The 18,112-nt window shown below is 47.3% G+C and overlaps 2 protein-coding genes across 2 annotated transcripts in view; one reads left to right on the forward strand and one right to left on the reverse strand.

Annotated features, from left to right (window-relative positions):
- pah (phenylalanine hydroxylase) overlaps positions 1-13,577 on the forward strand; it is a 29,884-nt gene extending 16,307 nt beyond the window's left edge. Inside the window, exons 5-13 of the mRNA XM_054739798.2 lie at positions 460-527; positions 876-1,072; positions 7,213-7,348; positions 7,427-7,496; positions 7,636-7,692; positions 7,939-8,034; positions 8,366-8,499; positions 8,577-8,692; positions 12,448-13,577. Coding sequence (XP_054595773.1) covers positions 460-527; positions 876-1,072; positions 7,213-7,348; positions 7,427-7,496; positions 7,636-7,692; positions 7,939-8,034; positions 8,366-8,499; positions 8,577-8,692; positions 12,448-12,491 — 918 coding nt within the window. The 3' untranslated portion in view covers positions 12,492-13,577. The remainder of the gene's footprint in view (positions 1-459; positions 528-875; positions 1,073-7,212; positions 7,349-7,426; positions 7,497-7,635; positions 7,693-7,938; positions 8,035-8,365; positions 8,500-8,576; positions 8,693-12,447) is intronic.
- Positions 1-18,112, reverse strand: part of LOC107386787 (uncharacterized) — a 203,252-nt gene that overhangs the window by 178,066 nt on the left and 7,074 nt on the right. The window lies entirely within an intron of this gene.

An 18,112-nucleotide genomic window follows, 5' to 3' on the forward strand; every position in this document is an offset into this window, starting at 1 on the left:
CTTTGTGTGTGTGTGTGTGTGTGTGTGTGTGTGTGTGTGTGTGTGTGTGTGTGTGTGTGTGTGTGTGTGTGTGTGTGTGTGTGTGTGTGTGTGTGTGTGTGTGTGTGTGTGAATACATTCACGCCCACGTCTCATCAAAAGCAGAGCTGCAAAGATGACAGGGCTCACTCTCATCTTTTCTAATGGAAAGTGTGTAGACACAGAAATTGATGTCATTGCTTTGAGACCCTGTAATTATAGATAATTGCTCCCTTTTGCCACCATCATTAAAGCAAAATGAATTCATCATAAACTGAAAAACACTGCACAAAGGCTTAATTTGCATTTGCATGTGCACGCTCTTGTAAGAGACAGAGTGCACAAGGCTGTCAAAGGCCACGAGGTTTAGACTCCGCACAGGATTTCCTCTCTTTGATTGGGCTGAGCTCTAATGTGGCCTTTCTTCATGTGTGTGCTCAGGGCTTCACAGATCCCGTGTACAGATCCCGCAGGAAGGAGTTTGCTGACATCGCCTACAACTACAGACAGTAATGATTCCTTAACTAAGATCAATCCGGAACTGTGTGGTGGGGTTATAGCTCGATTAACAATAAATGTTATTCACCATAAACATGATCACAAAGCCAACCCCCGGCTTTAAACAATATTCGGGAAAAAAACTGCTTTTAGAAAACTACTAATGTGCAACAGTAAAATAGAAGAGCAAGCCAATAGATTTGGATTAGTAAAACATTCATTTAAAAATTCCTTGGAATTTCTAGTTATTCTTAATGTACTTATTTAAAAAATATTAGTTTTCCCAAATACCAAACAAATAAACATGAATATGTGTGCTGCTGTTTATACAAACTAATGCAACTTTGTCTCCATCCCAGTGGTCAAGCTATCCCCAGGGTGGAGTACACAGAAGAGGAAAAGGCTACATGGGGCACAGTCTTCAAGGAACTAAAGACCCTGTACCCGACTCATGCCTGTCGTGAACACAACCGGGTCTTCCCCCTGCTGGAGAAATACTGTGGCTATAGGCCAGATAATATTCCACAGCTGGAGGACGTCTCCCGCTTCCTCCAGTGTAAGTCTTAATGTGATGAGGGTACCTTCACTTCATCCATCTGTCTGTTTATCAGGGTCCAGGTTCTGGGGTGGCAGCCCCAGCAGGGCCGCTAAAACCGTCCTTTCTCCAGCAAACTCCATCAGCTCCACTGGCGGAACCCCCGGGTGTTCCTTGACTATCATGAAGACATAATACCTCCGACTTGTCCTGGGTTACACAGGGGCATCCTAGCTGGACACGCCTCCCCAGGGAGGTGTTAAGGAGGCAGTCTGACCAAATGCCTGAGCTAACTTAGCTGGCTTCTTTACCAGAGGTCCAAGTTCCCTACTCTATCTTCAAGGCTGAGTCCATCCACCATGAAGAGGAAACCTATTGGCCGTTTTGCCCCTCCACCTCTCAACCAGAGCAACTCCAGCACAGCTGAGAGTCAGACCCCTCTCAAGGACCAAACCGAACCCATTTGAGTCATGCTGTCCTGATCTGCCACCTGATCCACACTGCACAAGACACTTCATGGCTGCACAGGTGGACAAGCACAAAAAAACAGTTTGGGACGGTCCTAGCTGGGTCCAGTGGTGAAAGGTACCGACGAGGCGCTCGCACACGGGCCACGGTCAGACCCTGGTAGCCCTCTAAGCTGGGTGCTCTTGTTTACACACATGAAAGGTCATTTGAACATTTCTCAGCATCACCCTTGTCAAATGACAAATGGTAAATGGCCTGCATTTGATATAGCACCTTCTAGAGTCCTGGAACCCCCCAAGGCGCTTTACAACAGTCATTCACCCATTCACACACACGTTCACACACTGGAGGGGATGAGCTACGATGTAGCCACAGCTGCCCTGGGGCGCACTGACAGAGGCGAGGCTGCCGAGCACTGGCGCCACCGGTCCCTCCGACCACCACCAGCAGGCAAGGTGGGTTAAGTGTCTTGCCCAAGGACACAACGATAGCAAAAGACTGAGCGGGGCTCGAACCTGCAACCTTCCGATTACAGGGCGAGCACTTAACCGTTGCCCGCAAATTTGCTATGGGAGCATCGACATATAAATATTGGACAATGGGTTTCCATAGGCTCCAATAACACATTTTTGAGGCTATATGGGAGGTGGCCAGTCCACCACCGCCATTTTGACCGTGTCACAGGTTCCGTTAAGCCCAGACAATTCCACAAAAGAGAAGAGAGGTGGAGCTGGGGGTGTGGCTGTAAGGCTGGGATCAACTGACGACACCCGGTCGAACCAGCTACAAGCTAACCTGAAGCTAACCCAAAGCTAACGCGGAGGTGGGAGCTAAGCTAACGGAGGTAGCAACCTAGCTACAACAGGAGTTAACTGTGCACAACACCAGAGCTTCTGAGTCAGAGATACGCTGGGCTGACCGCTGGGTAAAACCGGGTGGAACACAGAGGTCTCCCGAAAGCTGCTGAAAGCCGGCAGCCCGCGCAGCAAACAGAAGCCGCGATCAGACAGCGATGCGCCGAGCTGCGGGGAGGGGAGAACCACAAGCCGGCCGGCAGCCCGCGCAGCAGACAGAAGCCGCGATAAGACAGATGCGCCGAGCTGCGGGGAGGGGAGAAATGGGTGGAAAACATCGGTCTCCCGAGAGCTCCACAAGCCGATATTCGGAACCCAGCTCCACCAACATGTTACATTTCAACCCATTTTCTAAAGTGCAGCATTATGTTAAATGCACTGGGTTTTACCCTATTACATTTAAATTTCATGGTTAAACAGTACATGTTAAAATCTAAGCTCAGCTCGGCAGTGACCTAAAATACATAAATATAATTTTACTTACTGAAAAAAATGAAGTGGAGACTCCTTGGACGCTCTATTAGTGCAATTAATGCCACAGCAAGTCATTTTGTCCAACAATTGCACAAAAATATCCAAAAAAGAATACACAAACACAGAGACTCAAAATCCCGGAACAGTTTCCAAGCCAGACTGAGGCCTTTCCACGGAGCTAGCTCTGCGGTCACGTGGGTCTGATGCTCATTAATTATACAGAATTTTAGGCTTTTAATGTACTTAAACAGAAGAATGAGAAAAAAAATTCACCCCTCTCAAGAGTTGTCATGAGTGTAAACTAGATCATTTAAACCAAAAACATATTTTGGTACCAGGCTGTAAACATGCTTATTTCTGCTGTGAAATTGGTAGTTTTAACGTGGGAGTCAATGAGGATTTGCTCGCTTCTGACACCAGCCCCTAGTGGATGACGGTGGAACTGCAATTTTTGGTACTTCCGGGTTGGCCTCAATTTTTGAGCCGCATTGTGGGGGCTTGTATGGGAGACCATACCAGGGGTAAAATGGCCTCTGACAACATAGCTCCATTGATCATAGGTCATTCAAACTCTTCCACTACAAAAAGATTAACGTTCAAGGAGAGAGACCCGATTTCTCAAGAAAGCCCACAACATTCTAAAAGACTCATCACATCCTAGACACTCCCTGTTTGAACTGTTGCCTTCAGGCAGAAGGTACAGAGCAATAAGGGCTGGGATAAACACTCAAAGCACCAGACTAAATGCTGCTAGAAATTATTGGATCTTGTTCAATTCTGTTGAGTATGTGTGCTTTTGTGTTTTACTATTGTGTTTAGGTATTTATCATATGTTTTTATTATTCATTTTTAACATACTTTATTAGTAGTATAATGTTAGTAAATAGATGTTCCACCGACTGTAGAGCACTTCATTTTCATTGTACTTTATGGCAATGACAACTAAAGGAGAACTGAACTGAAGTACTTCAGGTGTGAGACATAGTCGCTCCACCGTGTCCTGGGTCTACCTTTAGGTCTCCTCCCGGTTGGACGTGCCTGGAAAACCTCACCAGGGAGGCGTCCAGGAGGCATCCTGATCAGATGCCCGAACCACCTCAACTGGCTCCTCTTGATGTGGAGGAGCAGCGAATCTACTCCGAGCCCCTCCCAATGACCCAGCATCTCACCCTATCTCTAAGGGAGAGCCCAGCCACTCTTCGGAAAAAAATCGTTTCGGCCGCTTGTATCCGCGATCTCGTTCTTTCGGTTACTACCCAAAGCTCATGACCATAGGTGAGGGTAGGAGCGTAGATCGACCGGTAAATCGAGAGCTTCGCCTTCTGACTCCGCTCTCTCTTCACCACGACAGACCGGTACAACGCCCGCATCACTGAAGATGCAGCACCAATCCGCCTATCGATCTCACGCTCCAGTTTTCCCTCACTTGTGAACAAGACCCCAAGATACTTAAACTCCTCCACTTGGGGCAGGACCTCATCCCTGACCCGGAGAAGGCATTCTACCCTTTTCCGAATCAAGACTATGGCCTCAGATTTAGAGGAGCTGATTCTCATCCCAGCTGCTTCACACTCGGCTGCGAACCGCTCCAGCGAAAGCTGAAGATCACGTTCTGATGAAGCCAACAGGACTACATCATCCTCAATAAGCAGAGACCTGATCCTCAGGCCACCAAAACGAATGCCCTCTACACCTTGGCTGCACCTAGAAATCCTGTCCATAAAGGTTATGAACAGAATCGGTGACAAAGGGCAGCCTTGGCAGAGTCCGACTCTCACTGGGAATGAGCCCGACTTACTCCCAGCAATGCGGACCAAGCTCTGACACCGGTCATACAGGGACCTAACAGCCCGTATCAGAGGGCCTGGTACACCATTCTCCCAGAGTACCCCCCACAGGGCACTCCGAGGGACGTGGTCAAACGCCTTCTCTAAATCCATAAAACACATGTAGACTGGTTGGGCAAATTCCCATGCACCCTCCAGGATCCCCCTAAGGGTATAGAGCTGGTCCAGTGTTCCACGGCCAGGACGAAAACCACATTGCTCCTCCTGAATTTGAGGTTCAACAATCCGATGGACCCTCCTCTCCAGAACCCCTGAATAGACCTTACAAGGAAGGCTCAGGAGTGTGATCCCCCTGTAGTTGGAACACACCCTGCGGTCCACCTTTATAAATAAGGGGACCACCACCCTGGTCTGCCAGCCCAGTGGGACTGGCCCTGATGTCCACGCGATATTGCAGAGCCGCATCAACCAACACAGCCCCACAACATCCAGAGCCTTAAGGAACTCCGGGCAGATCTCATCCATCCCCGGAGCCTTGCCACAGAGGAGCTTTTTAACCACCTCAGTGACCTCAGCACCAGAGATTTGAGAGGCCAACCTAAAGTCCCCAGACTCTGCTTCCTCACTGGGAGATGTGTCAGTGGGATTGAGGAGGTCTTCGAAGTATTCTGCCCAGCGATCCACAACATCCTGAGTAGAGGTCAGCAGCACAACGTCCCCACTATAGATAATGTTGGTAATGCACTGCTTTTCCCCCCTGAGGCGCCATATGATGGACCAGAATCTCTTCGAAGCCGTATGGAAGTCTTGCTCCATGGTCTCACCGAACTCCTCCCATATCAGAGTTTTTGCCTTGGCGACCACCCCAGCCACGTTCCGCTTGGACTGCCGGCACCCATCAGCTGCCTCTGAAGTCCCACAGGCCAAAAAGACCTGATAGGACTCTTTCTTCAGCTTGACAGCATCCCTAACCGCTGGTGTCCACCAGCGGGTTCGGGGGTTGCCACCACGATAGGCACAGACGACCCTGCGACCACAGCTCCGGTCGGCCGCCTCAACAATGGAGGCAAGGAACAGGGTCCATTCAGACTCAATGTCCCCCGCCTCCCCCGGAACATTTTGGAAGTTCTGTTGGAGGTGGGAATTGAAGCTCCTTCTGACAGGAGACTCTGCCAGACGTTCCCTGCAGACCCTTGTAAAGAATGGGAGTGAATGTTTCGCTCTAAACTTTAGGCTGCATGGTGGCACAGTTGTGAGCACTGTTGCCTCGCAGCACGAAGGTTGCAGGTTCGAAACTCGGCTCAGCTGGGGCCTTTCTGCGTGGAGTTGCATGTTCTCCCCATGCATGCGTGGGTTTCCTCAGGGTACTCCGGTTTCCCCCACAGATCACAACATGCCCTATAGGTTATAAATTGTAAGTCGCTTTGGATAAAAGCGTCTGCTAAATGAATAAACATAAACATAGCAGGAGATTTGTAACACACATGAAACGTCATATGTCGGTCGGCGTACCCCAGGGGAAGCCTCCATTAGATCCAGAATGCCGAGGTCCTCGTGGACCCTCCTTGGTACCGAAGCCGGCAGAAAAGCAGCGGTGCCAACCAAACTAGTCTTGGAATGCTTCCAGGTCACGACAGGTTATCACTGGCGTCTCTGAGACCCTGAAGGGGTCATGAGGTTCAGCTTTTATTCTGAAGGAACCGTTGCGGTCAGGTAAAATACTACTGATCACAGGATTATAATATCAAGTAATAACATTGTCATTTCACAGATTGACTGAACATTGGGCTCACCTTATTATTGGTAATAAAGTTGTTGATAATGAGTTCATCAAAAGATGTTCTTCGTCTTTGTATTGAGCTGTAACAAAGGTGAAGCAGATCAGATGAGCAGAGTACATGAAAGAGCTTGGCCACTATCTCATGTAGATTAGGCTGTCAGAGACTTTATGTCTCTGCTCGAGCAGACGCAGGAGATCATGAGCTTTAGGTCAAAAACAGGACATTCACAATGCTACACCCTCTCAACATGTTTGGGCCTGCCTGGTCTGACCGGCATCCTCCCCCACCATCTGAGCCAACTCACCACCAGGTAGTGGTCAGTTGACAGCTCCGCCCCTCTCTTCACCCGAGTGTCCAAGACATGCGGCCGCAGGTCAGACGAAACAACAACAAAGTCGATCATCGAGCTGCGGCCTAAGGTATCCTGGTGCCAAGAGCACATATGGACACCTTTATGTCTGAACATGGTGTTCATTATGGGCAATCCATGACTGGCACAGAAGTCCAATAATAAAACGCCACTCAAATTCAGATCAGGGGGGCTGTTCCTCCCAACCACACCTCCCCAGGTCTCACTGTTGTTGTTGTAATGTGTTCATTTTAAATGTTCATTTGATTAAAGCTACTGAAGCTTTTATGGAATCGTGCACCTCTTACATATGTTTTTGCTTTCTGCTCATTTTGTCCACTGGTGAACGTGGGAGGTTACACCCCACTTCCTTTGTTTGTCCTTATTCAGCTCACGTGAAAGTAAAACTCATCCCGTTGTCCTCCATCTCCTCACCACTCTCCCACAGCATGCACAGGTTTCCGGCTTCGCCCAGTGGCCGGTCTGCTTTCATCCCGGGATTTCCTGGCTGGACTCGCCTTTCGTGTTTTCCATTCCACGCAGTACATTCGTCACGGCTCCAAGCCAACGTACACGCCTGAGCCGTGAGTGTTAAAAGCCTGGCTCTAATGTCAGAAATGGTATAAAGATGACATTAAGTTAACGAGTCGCCTCTAATCCAGGGATGTCTGCCATGAACTCCTGGGACACGTTCCTCTGTTTGCTGACCATAGTTTTGCCCAGTTTTCACAGGTAATTTTCCCAAAACTGAAATAATTCACTTAATCTGCATATTTATCATCTGTGTTAAACAACCTGAACACATGATTCGGATTAAAATAACAAAGATGGCTCTTTTTTCTGACCTATGTGCTGTTATTTCCCTGTCCAGGAGATTGGTCTTGCATCGCTTGGTGCCCCTGATGAGTACATTGAGAAACTTGCCACTGTGAGTTTGGTGAAAACCAAATAAAATATTATAATTTAAACATGCATGAATTAATGTCAACTGAAGAGCAGCTGAAGAGCTTATTTAATTTCAGCAAACAGTGACCATAAGAACAGAAAACAACAGATTTATGGCTGTTTTGTTGACTGGCCAGTAGAAGAAAGTATTGCTCAAAACAAACTCTCCTCAGAGCTCTGAGAGGAGCTTGTTTTGTTTTCACCTTTTCTAAACCTTGTGTGTCTTCAGGTGTACTGGTTCACTGTGGAGTTTGGCCTGTGTAAGCAAGGCTCTGCGATCAAAGCTTACGGAGCTGGCCTGCTTTCATCGTTCGGAGAGCTGAAGGTAACGGGAAGCTCAGTCACAACTGTTTCCACAAGCTAGAAGTGCATTCTGTATTATATTGTCCCATCCAGCATGGGGAGTGGGTTATAGGTTCACTTAAGACTCTGGTTTGGGACTTGGTCTCCTGCACCAGCAGGGTTCTAGTAAAGTGGTTCGGTGGGTGGGCGGAGGCAGTTTGCTATCCAGATCACAGGTAAAATCAGATAACGTTCACTCTGCCAAATTAAAAGCAAATAAACCAATCGTGCTGAACTTCCTGCTCTTGGCTACAGGAATAGAAATGCTCAGTAAGAAATTAAATCCATACAATAAATATTTTCTTTTTGTCCAGTATTGTAAAACAGACACACCCAAACTCCAGCCATTTGACCCTGAGAAGACCAGCCTGCAGAAATACCCGATCACAGAGTACCAACCTGTTTACTTTGTGGCTGAGAGCTTTGAAGATGCAAAGGAGAAAGTGAGGTAAGACATGAGCTCTTCTGTTTGTTATTTTTCAAGGTTAAACTGAATGCTAAAGCTGTTTTGGGCTTTGTCCACAGGAAATTTGCAGCCACTATCCCCAGGCCTTTTTCAGTCCGCTACAACCCGTACACCCAGAGTATTGAAGTCCTGGACAACACCCAGCAGCTTAGCAACCTGGCCGGCTGCATCCATAGTATGTACCACTGTAACATCGCACATCCTTCTGCACAAAACCAGAACATTTTCTTTACCAAAGTTGGTCTTAATTCATCCATCAGGTCTTTGGACCATCATAGGTCAGAGTGAATCATCTAGAAAATTTGGCTCAAACAAAATTGCATGGGTATCTTCCAGACCAGACCTTGTACAAAGTACTCCAAACATTTTGTGAACAATGACCAAGCACTGAGAGGAGCCAGTTAAGGTGGCTCGGGCATCTGGTCAGGATGACTCCTGGACGCCTCCCTGGTGGTTTTCTGGGTACGCCCAACCGGGAGCAGACTTAAAGGAAGACCCAGGACATGCTGGAGGGACTACGTCTCTCTGCTGGCCAGGGAACGCCTTGAGATTCCCCATGAAGCGCTGGCATAAGTGGCTAGGGAGAGGGAAGTCTGGGCCTCTCTGCTTAGGCTGCTGCCCCCACAACCCAACTCTGGATAAGTGGATGAAAATGGATGGATGACCTAGCAGCCTTTTTTGTACAAAACAACTAAATAAGTGTTTTTTATACAGATTTATTTAATTTAATCTGCCACCCTAAAATAATCTACTTTAATTGTGTCCATAAATAGACAAAAGGAAAAGAAATTGTGAAAAACACAAGGTTTGGGAACCTTTAGCCAAACGAAAGCCTCCTTTACTTGGAGCTCGGAACATTATCCAGGTCGAAATGAGAGGTTCGGGGAGCCGTCAGGCTGAAGAAGGAGGCCTACAGGGCGTGGCTGGTCTGTGGGTCTCCGGAGGCAGCAGACAGGTACCGGATAGCCAAGCGGGGTGCAGCAGTGGCAGTTGCCGAGGCAAAATCTCGGGCGTGGGAGGAGTTTGGTGAGGCCATGGAGAAAGACTATCGATCGGCTCCAAAGAGGTTCTGGCAAACTGTCCGGCGCCTCAGGAGAGGAAGGCAGCAACTCGCTCACACTGTTTACAGTGGGGATGGGGAGCTGCTGACGTCAACTGAGGCTATAGTCGGACGGTGGAAGGAATACTTTGAGGAGCTCCTCAATCCCTCCAATGCGCATTCCGAGGAGGAACCAGAGCTGGGAGGCCTGGGGATGGACTGTCCGATCTCGGGGGCAGAAGTTGCTGAGGTAGTCAAACAACTACACAGCGGCGGAGCCCCGGGGGCGGATGAGGTTCGTCCTGGGTATCTCAAGGCTATGGATGTTGTAGGGCTGTCATGGTTGACACGTCTCTACAACATTGCGTGGTCATCGGGGGCAGTTCCTAGGGAGTGGCAGACCGGGGTGGTGGTCCCCATCTTTAAGAAGGGTGACCTGAGGGTGTGTTCCAACTATAGGGGGATCACACTCCTCAGCCTCCCTGGAAAGGTCTACTCCAAGGTACTGGAGAGGAGGGTCCGATCGATAGTTGAATCTCAGATAGAGGAGGAGCAATGTGGTTTTCGTCCTGGCCGTGGAACTGTGGACCAGCTCTATACCCTTGCAAGGGTGATGGAGGGGGCATGGGAGTTTGCCCAACCAATCCACATGTGCTTTGTGGATTTGGAGAAGGCTTATGACCGTGTCCCCAGGGGCACCCTGTGGGGGACGCTCCAGGAGTATGGGGTGGGTGGCTTTCTGTTAAGGGCCATTCAGTCCCTTTACCAGAGGAGCGTGAGTTTGGTCCGCATAGCCGGTAGTAAGTCGGACCTGTTCCCAGTGAGGGTTGGACTCCGCCAGGGCTGCCCTTTGTCACCGGTTCTGTTCATCACTTTTATGGACAGAATTTCTAGACGCAGCCGTGGTGTGGAGTGTGTCGAGTTTGGTGGCAGGAGAATCTCGTCTCTGCTTTTTGCGGATGATGTGGTCCTCCTAGCTTCATCCAGCTCTGACCTTCAGCTCTTGCTGGGTAGGTTCGCGGCCGAATGTGAAGCGGCTGGGATGAGGATCAGCACCTCCAAATCTGAGACCATGGTTCTCGACCGGAAAAGGGTGGCTTGCCACCTCCGGGTCGGGGGAGAGGTCCTACCTCAAGTGGAGGAGTTTAAGTATCTCGGGGTCTTGTTCACGAGTGAGGGTAGGAGGGATCGGGAGATCGACAGGCGGATTGGTTCGGCATCTGCAGTGATGCGGACGCTGAGCCGATCTGTCGTGGGGAAGAGGGAGCTGAGCCAGAAAGCCAGGCTCTCGATTTACCGGTCGATCTACGTCCCAATCCTCACCTATGGTCATGAGCTTTGGGTAATGACCGAAAGAACGAGATCGCGGATACAAGCGGCCGAAATGAGTTTCCTCCGTAGGGTGGCCGGGCTCAGCCTTAGAGATAGGGTGAGGAGCTCGGACATTCGGGAGGGACTCGGAGTAGAACCGCTGCTCCTCCGGATCGAAAGGAGCCAGTTGAGGTGGTTTGGGCATCTGGTCAGGATGCCTCCTGGACGCCTCCCTGGGGAGGTGTTTCGGGCATGTCCTGCCGGCAGAAGGCCCCCGGGTCGACCCAGGACACGTTGGAGAAGTTACATCTCCAATCTGGTCCGGGAACGCCTTGGGGTCCTGCCGGAGGAGCTGGTGGACAAGGCCGGGGAGAGGACGGCCTGGAGCTCCCTAGTTGGGATGCTGCCCCCGCGACCCGGACCCGGATAAGCGGAGGAAGACGAGACGAGACGAGAAATGAGAGCAGCTTCCACATGAGAATCATCGAGTCCAATCAGAGCATTTACACCAGCTGCAGTGCAGCGCAGATCTGGATGTGAAGCAGAGCAATCCCTTTACGTGGTTTCTATTTTTCCCGGACAGCGCAAGCGGATCGTCATGAAGTTGAAAGTACAGACAGGAAAGTAAAGTGTGTGCCAGCAAGATGCATCCTGTTAATTTCAAAATAAAACTTGTGTTGCATCATTCTGTCGACTTCTTTGGTTGTTAACTCATTCACTGCCATTGACGACTAAAGTCGTCATTTGCATTTTTTTTTTTTTTACTGTGTGGGCATCGGAACGAGCCCCCTGCACCATGAGAACAAACATCCCAGCTCTAAAGCCGATTTTCATCCACATACGTCACACTTCACGTGATCAGGAAGCAGAAAATCCATGAGTTAGATCGTTTTGGGCCGCTGCTGTAAAAAAAAGTGATGCGCGAACCCGAAAAGCTTCTGCCGATCACAATTCAACAACGGATTATGAAAGAACGGAAAACGCTCGAAATGTGCGGATTCTTCCTGATGTAAGAGGCGAGTCTCCGCTTTGTTTTGGTTGTTTTGGCGTCGACATCATCCTAGCAAGCAACATTCTGTGACTCTTAAAAAAACAAAAACGATGAGAAACGCTGGCAGCGAAGAGCTTTACTGATCAGGAAACAGCTGGCAGCGAATGAGTTAATGACACGGATATCGATTTACAGTGCATGACTGTACGAGAAGACAAGAGCAGCTTTTGTTTACCAGCTCCCCTCTACATGCGTTGCTGCTATCGCATGAACTTGTGAGCAACATCCTCACGGTTCGCAACTGGAACAGCACTCAGTGTAAATGGTGGTAAAAAATGCTTTCTTTATTTGTATTTTGATATATCATAGTTAAATTCTTCAAATGTGCCTGACTCAACTGATCCTGAATCGTAAAAATAGAGCACACATCATTATGACAATAATAATTATTTTAAGCTATTGCTAACATTTTTCATTTATCTAAACCCGGTGAAAATTTGACCAGCTGAGCAGATTAAAGCAGGTAAGAATAACGTGCGTTTTTAGCAGCAGCTTGTATTAATTTTCTGTTTCCTCTCCTTTCCTTCAGGTGAACTGGGGAAATTGTGTGAAGCTCTGAAGAAACTGGAGTAACTGCTTGCCTCGACGTTTTGGACCTTTGTTCAGTATTTACGTTTTATTGGTTCAGCTTACCTTACTAGAAAATGTTCCTTCTTCACATTAACAGATTATGCCACTCAGATTAGGAGTTTACCCGTGTAATCCTGCCAGCAGAAAAAATTTGTATTTTATTAAATTATCTTTAGCCTAAACAAGTTAGTAAAGTGCTTGAAAAAACTCAGTATTTTATCTGCTTGAAGTTACAGAATTTATCTTTCAAAATAGGATTTTTCCTTCACAAAATAAAATTCTCAATTTAAATTTTTTGATTAGATTTAAATTCTATAAACCCTAAGTAGATCATTTATTTAGAAGTTTTCTTTATTTCTAATAAATTCTAATTTATGCATGAAGTGTAGCTAGAAAAACAGGTTTATATCCAATGGAAACAGCTTTTATTAACATTAGCTCTTACATATAGCCATTTATTTGGAATGTTTAATGAAAAGATCCTCAAGGATGAAGAGGATGTGCTGCTTAAGAAAAAAAAACTATTTTAGGAGGACGTTATTGCAGATATTTCTGTGTGTTTGTCTGAGTCTGTCTCAGTAAAATGTTTATTTTTCATTTAACAGTTTTTACTCTGCGTGATCCATGCTTTGAAGTAGTTTTGTAGTTTTTGCCAGTATGCTTGTGTTATGACTACGTTTTACTTTCAAGGGCGATTTTCGATGTTTATCTTATTAAACGGGGAGGAAAACGCTCTCTGAATCCAGTCACTTTTCCCTCTTTTTATTAGAAGGGTTGAAAGTTATGTGGTAAAAATGGTTTATACCGTTTTCATACAAAAACTGTGTTTTTCTATTTTCTTGGTTAAGAATGATTTCTGGTGAAAACTGGATCATGCAAAAATCAACTATTCTGATGTATTTGGTAACAATCCATCATGTGTTCATTTATCATATGAAATTTTTACAATTGGCATTTACAATTGTTTGGATTTGAAACTTTCAGAGGTTTTCTTCTTTTGCTTGAAATAGCATTTGTGTTCACCAGTGTGGTGTTGGGCGTTTAAAGGGTGCAGATCATTTGTTTAATAAAAAGAAACCTGTTTTGCAACAGTTTGGTGTTTATTTCCCTTTAGTTAAAAAGGCCACACAAATTACACATTTCAAACTGAAACATATAAGTAAAATTATTTTATTGTGAAAATTGTTATGCTTACCTCCTCAACAATTGATTAAACACAATATTTTATAAATGTTTTTTGTAGAAAATTAGATATGAGAAATTAAATGGTTTGACTTAATTAAAGAAGAAAAGCTGAATGTGATCCAAAAACATGTTAATAGGCAAAATAGAAATAATGAGCTGAGTGTTTTATTTTGAAATTATTTTATTTTCTGCATTTTTACCTCACATTAGTGAAAACCTTAAAGGCCCCATGTGTGAAATCCATTGAAATCATGATGAAACAATGTGACTCTTTAGCGCCATGCAGTTCAGACAAAGTATTGCAGCTACGGTGGCTCACTCATGAGTTTGACTGTCTAATTAATTTCCAACCTGTGTAGCCTAACCCACACAAAGCTTAAAACAGGCTACTCTACCTCTTTAAAAAAGCATTTATAATTATGACTGTTTTATCATCCTACCAGTTCTGAAGGAAGCAAGCTAGTTCTGTTCTTGAAGCTGTCACGATTCACACTCGGAGGAGGGGTGACGTCAGCCGGGAGGTCAGGTGTTCTGACCCCCGTGTCGGGAGATCGCACTTCTGGCTATTTTTACAACACGTGTAAACTTTTACGTGAAAATTATGTAATGTAATGAAATGAAGTTATGCTTGTTATTGTAAGGGCAGAAGTTGGTACTTGACCTCGAAGGGGGGGGGGGATATTGAAGACCAGCTGGTGCTCGTTCGGCATGATGAGGCCGGAAGTGATAAAGGGTGGCAGATTTGCAGGAAGGGGTGTGTGTGGCCGACCTGTCATTGTGGCACCCTGAGTTGGGGGGTGGGATCGCTCGCAGTGGGTTAGGGCTGCCAGCGATGAAGACAGCTGAGTAGGGGGTAGTGTTCCAGCGCCATGAGGGGAGGCTAATTGCCTTCTTTAGGTAGTTAGGGCGGGAGTAGCTGGATGTCGAGGCCACAGTGACATCTGCCACAGAGAGACCAGGCAGACGGACGCAAGCCGTACAATCTACCCGCCAACCATGGAAGTTAATCCCCGGGAAGTTGGACGGCGTTGGACGCTCGGACCACGGACAGGGGGTCGCACTGACTGGGCCAGCTAAGTATCTGACTGTTTTATGGCTGATCAGCTGGTTTCATCTGACTGGGGGAGGGAAGGGTGACGGGGCGAGAGAGCGCTAGTAGGGACAGGGGCTGGGCCTTATAGGGAGGAGTTTTATTGTGGAATTGTGCTAATAAAAATGTATTTTTGGTGACTGGTGCCTGCTCCTGTTTTTGTAAGGTTCTGTCTGGAGGGCAAGAGATTCTGCCTGTGCAGCTCACACTACTTTTCATTGCATTATTTTTATGTGTATTTCCTCCTAAAAACAATAGAAAATAGAAAAGACAGTAAAAACTTTCTTGTTCACTCGTTTGCAGCAAGCTTATTTACCTTTTTGAAAGTTATGTAAAAAGATGTAATCTCACTCAGTTTTACCATCTTTTATTTGAGGTAGTTTAGTCCTCATAATGGACAATAAGTTCTGTGGATTTGGAAATATTTGCTCTTGACTGCCTAAGGGAAACAGAATATTTCGGGGGAACATAATTTACCACAACACCCGTTTCATGTGACTCATGGTGCTCTCAAGATAAACAAGCTGGCTGTTGCTACCAGCTTATATGGATATGGAGCGATCACTGGGTGATCGTTAGACACGGCTGGTGGAGTGTTGGTGAGCCGGGGACACGCTGGATATCAAGTAAACAATGATGACTTATCCACCAGCTAATCGTGGCTCATGGCTGGCGTGGTGGAGATCGGCGTCACAAGCTACCGAGCTACTAGATAGCCATGGCTAGAGCCGGGGAGATGCTGTGTGTAAACTCCCACGGATTACCAGCAAAAGGAGACCCAAGTCGAAAGGTAACGTTTGAGAAGAAGCCCTCTGTGTTGGAGCGTCTCAGTAATGCGTGGAGAACTACATCGCATTAGTAGAGTTGTGGAGATAAAGTAAAACATGCTGCTTTAGCCACTGGCTAGCGCATGAGCGCTGGAGCGTGTTGGGCGAGACGGTAGGCTGCAGGAAGAGAGACTTGAGTAGAAGGACTTTAGAACGGACACGTTGGGACCGGGTCGGGAGTTCTGGTACTAACACGTTGGGACCGGGTCGGGAGCTCTGGTACAAGGAAAATATGAATGAACACCTTGAGGTGAGTTTGGGAGTCAGAGACTCTAATCGGAGGCTGGCGTCCAGCTACTAGCGTCCAGCTCAGTGGCCTAGTGGTAGAGTGTCCGCCCTGAGACTGGGAGATCAGGGTTCGACTCCTGGTCGGGTCATACCAAAGACTTTGAAAGAATGGAACCCAATGCCTCCCTGCTTGACACTCAGCATTAAGGGGTTGGATTGGGGGGTTAAACCACCAAATGGTTCCCGAGCGCGGCTGTGTCTGCAGCTCACCGCTCCCCCAGGGGATGGGTCAAATGCGGAGGACAAATTTCGCACACACATCAGTGTGTGTGACAACTAATGGGACTTTAGCGGGCGGGGGTCTGGACATATGCAGCTTCCTTGTGTTGGACATGATGAAGAACTGACAAAATTTATGTGTCTTTTGAGTTAGTTGTTTTTTATTCAAACTAACAAGTACAGCAACGTGTAGCTATTGTTTTCTATTTCTTAGTTGAATAATGGGCCATTCCCATCTGTACCGGGTCGGCCCGGGCCGGGTAGCCCCAGTCGGCCCCAGCCTGGCACGGTTGATTCCACACATCCTTGTCTTAAGCCCATGTGGGCTGATTCTACCCACCAATCAGAGGCTTGCTCTAATGGAAGGTGTGAATTTGCTGTCAGCAGTGGGTGTGTTGGCCCTGGTCGGCCTGAAGCAGACCCCCTCGAGAAGAGGGCTGAGAATGAGCCTTGGTTGGCCCGGAAAAATACCAGGCCACCCAGATATGTAAACAACCTAAGCTACCCGGCCTGGGCCGACCCGGTACAGATGGGAATGGCCCATTAGCAGACTCCATGCTTCCAGGATGCACTGCTGCCCTCTGCTGGTTCTTTCAGGTTACAGTCATAGTCCAAACGGGTAACGCGGAGCTCGTACGTCCCTAAACAGCTACTGTATTTTAAGATGGTGGATGACCATGGAGCGTCGAACACAGTTTATGTATATAAAAATGTATAATTTCAAGTAAAAACGGGTAAAAATATCACACACTGGGCCTTTAACGTAAAACCTTTAAAAAGTCTGAAGCAAAAGTCTATCATTATTAAAATGCTGTCAATAGCCAGCTAACCTAACCCGCTAGGACCACAAGAGGCCCACGGGTCGCACTTTAGACACCCCTGATTTGAAGGAAGTAAAAGTTGACATTAAAGTAAGTTTCTGAGATAACCCAAAGGGTTCAAATAAAGGCATCTGGACTTCTTTGGTTTCTTGAAGATGTTTCTCTTCTCATCCAAGAAGCTTTGTCAGTTCTGACTGGAACATGAGAGTAAAGCTTATAAGCTGTAGCTGTCTATTGTTTAACGTGCAGAAACTGCTCCGAGGACCCCTCTTCTCTACCCCCTGATGAGTTGTTAGCTTCTATTGAGAAGGAGTTGTGTTGATTAGATGCAGGAAGGTGTGACCTAGACTGAAACAGCTTAGGAATGAGATTCAAAGTTGCATTATAGGTACTGGAAAGGTGAAAATCTAAGCCCCCCACCCCTATTTAAAGTAAGTTTTTCACGTTTGATATAACGTATTTTCCGGACTATAAGTCGCACTTTTTTTCATAGTCTGGCTGGTCCTGCGACTTATATACCAAATTATGTATACCGCGCTGCTGCGGGCCGGCTCCAGACCAGGAATAAGCTCCTCTGCCCCGCCATCACCTGCTGGAGCCTGTGGCGAGCTGCTGCGGGCTGGCTGGTTCCAACCCAGGAATGAGCTCCCCTGTCCCGCTGGGATGGTTTCAAACACCGCCACCACCTGCTGCAGCCTGTGGCGGGGTGCTGCGGGCCGGCTCCGGCCCAGGAATGAGCTCTCCCCGCCTGCTGGGAGGGCTTGAAACACCGCCGTCCTCTGCTGGAGACCATGGTGCGCTGCTGCGTTGCGTTGTTTATTCTGTTATTGTTACCAGTACTTGTCTTGCAATGTGAAACGCTTGTTCTCAGATTTTGTAAGAAAAAGAATAAAATTCCCCCCCAAATTGCGACTTATAGCCCAGTGCAACTTATATATGTTTTTTCTTCTTCATTATACGTTTTATGGCTGGTGCGACTTATACTCCAGAGCAACTTTTACTCTGGAAAATACGGTAGTTAGCTTCCTTTACTCCTCTCTCAAACCATCTATCTTCTCTGTCCAGAATGTGTACTTTGTTTTCTTCAAAGGTGTGTCCCTTGTCCTTCAGGTGTAGGTGAACTGCAGAGTCTTGAGCTGAAGAGGTGGCTCTCCTGTAGAGATCTGGACAGTCCTCACTACACTGGACTGCATA

Source organism: Nothobranchius furzeri, chromosome 1, assembly GCF_043380555.1.
Source record: "Nothobranchius furzeri strain GRZ-AD chromosome 1, NfurGRZ-RIMD1, whole genome shotgun sequence".
Lineage (NCBI taxonomy): Eukaryota > Metazoa > Chordata > Actinopteri > Cyprinodontiformes > Nothobranchiidae > Nothobranchius > Nothobranchius furzeri.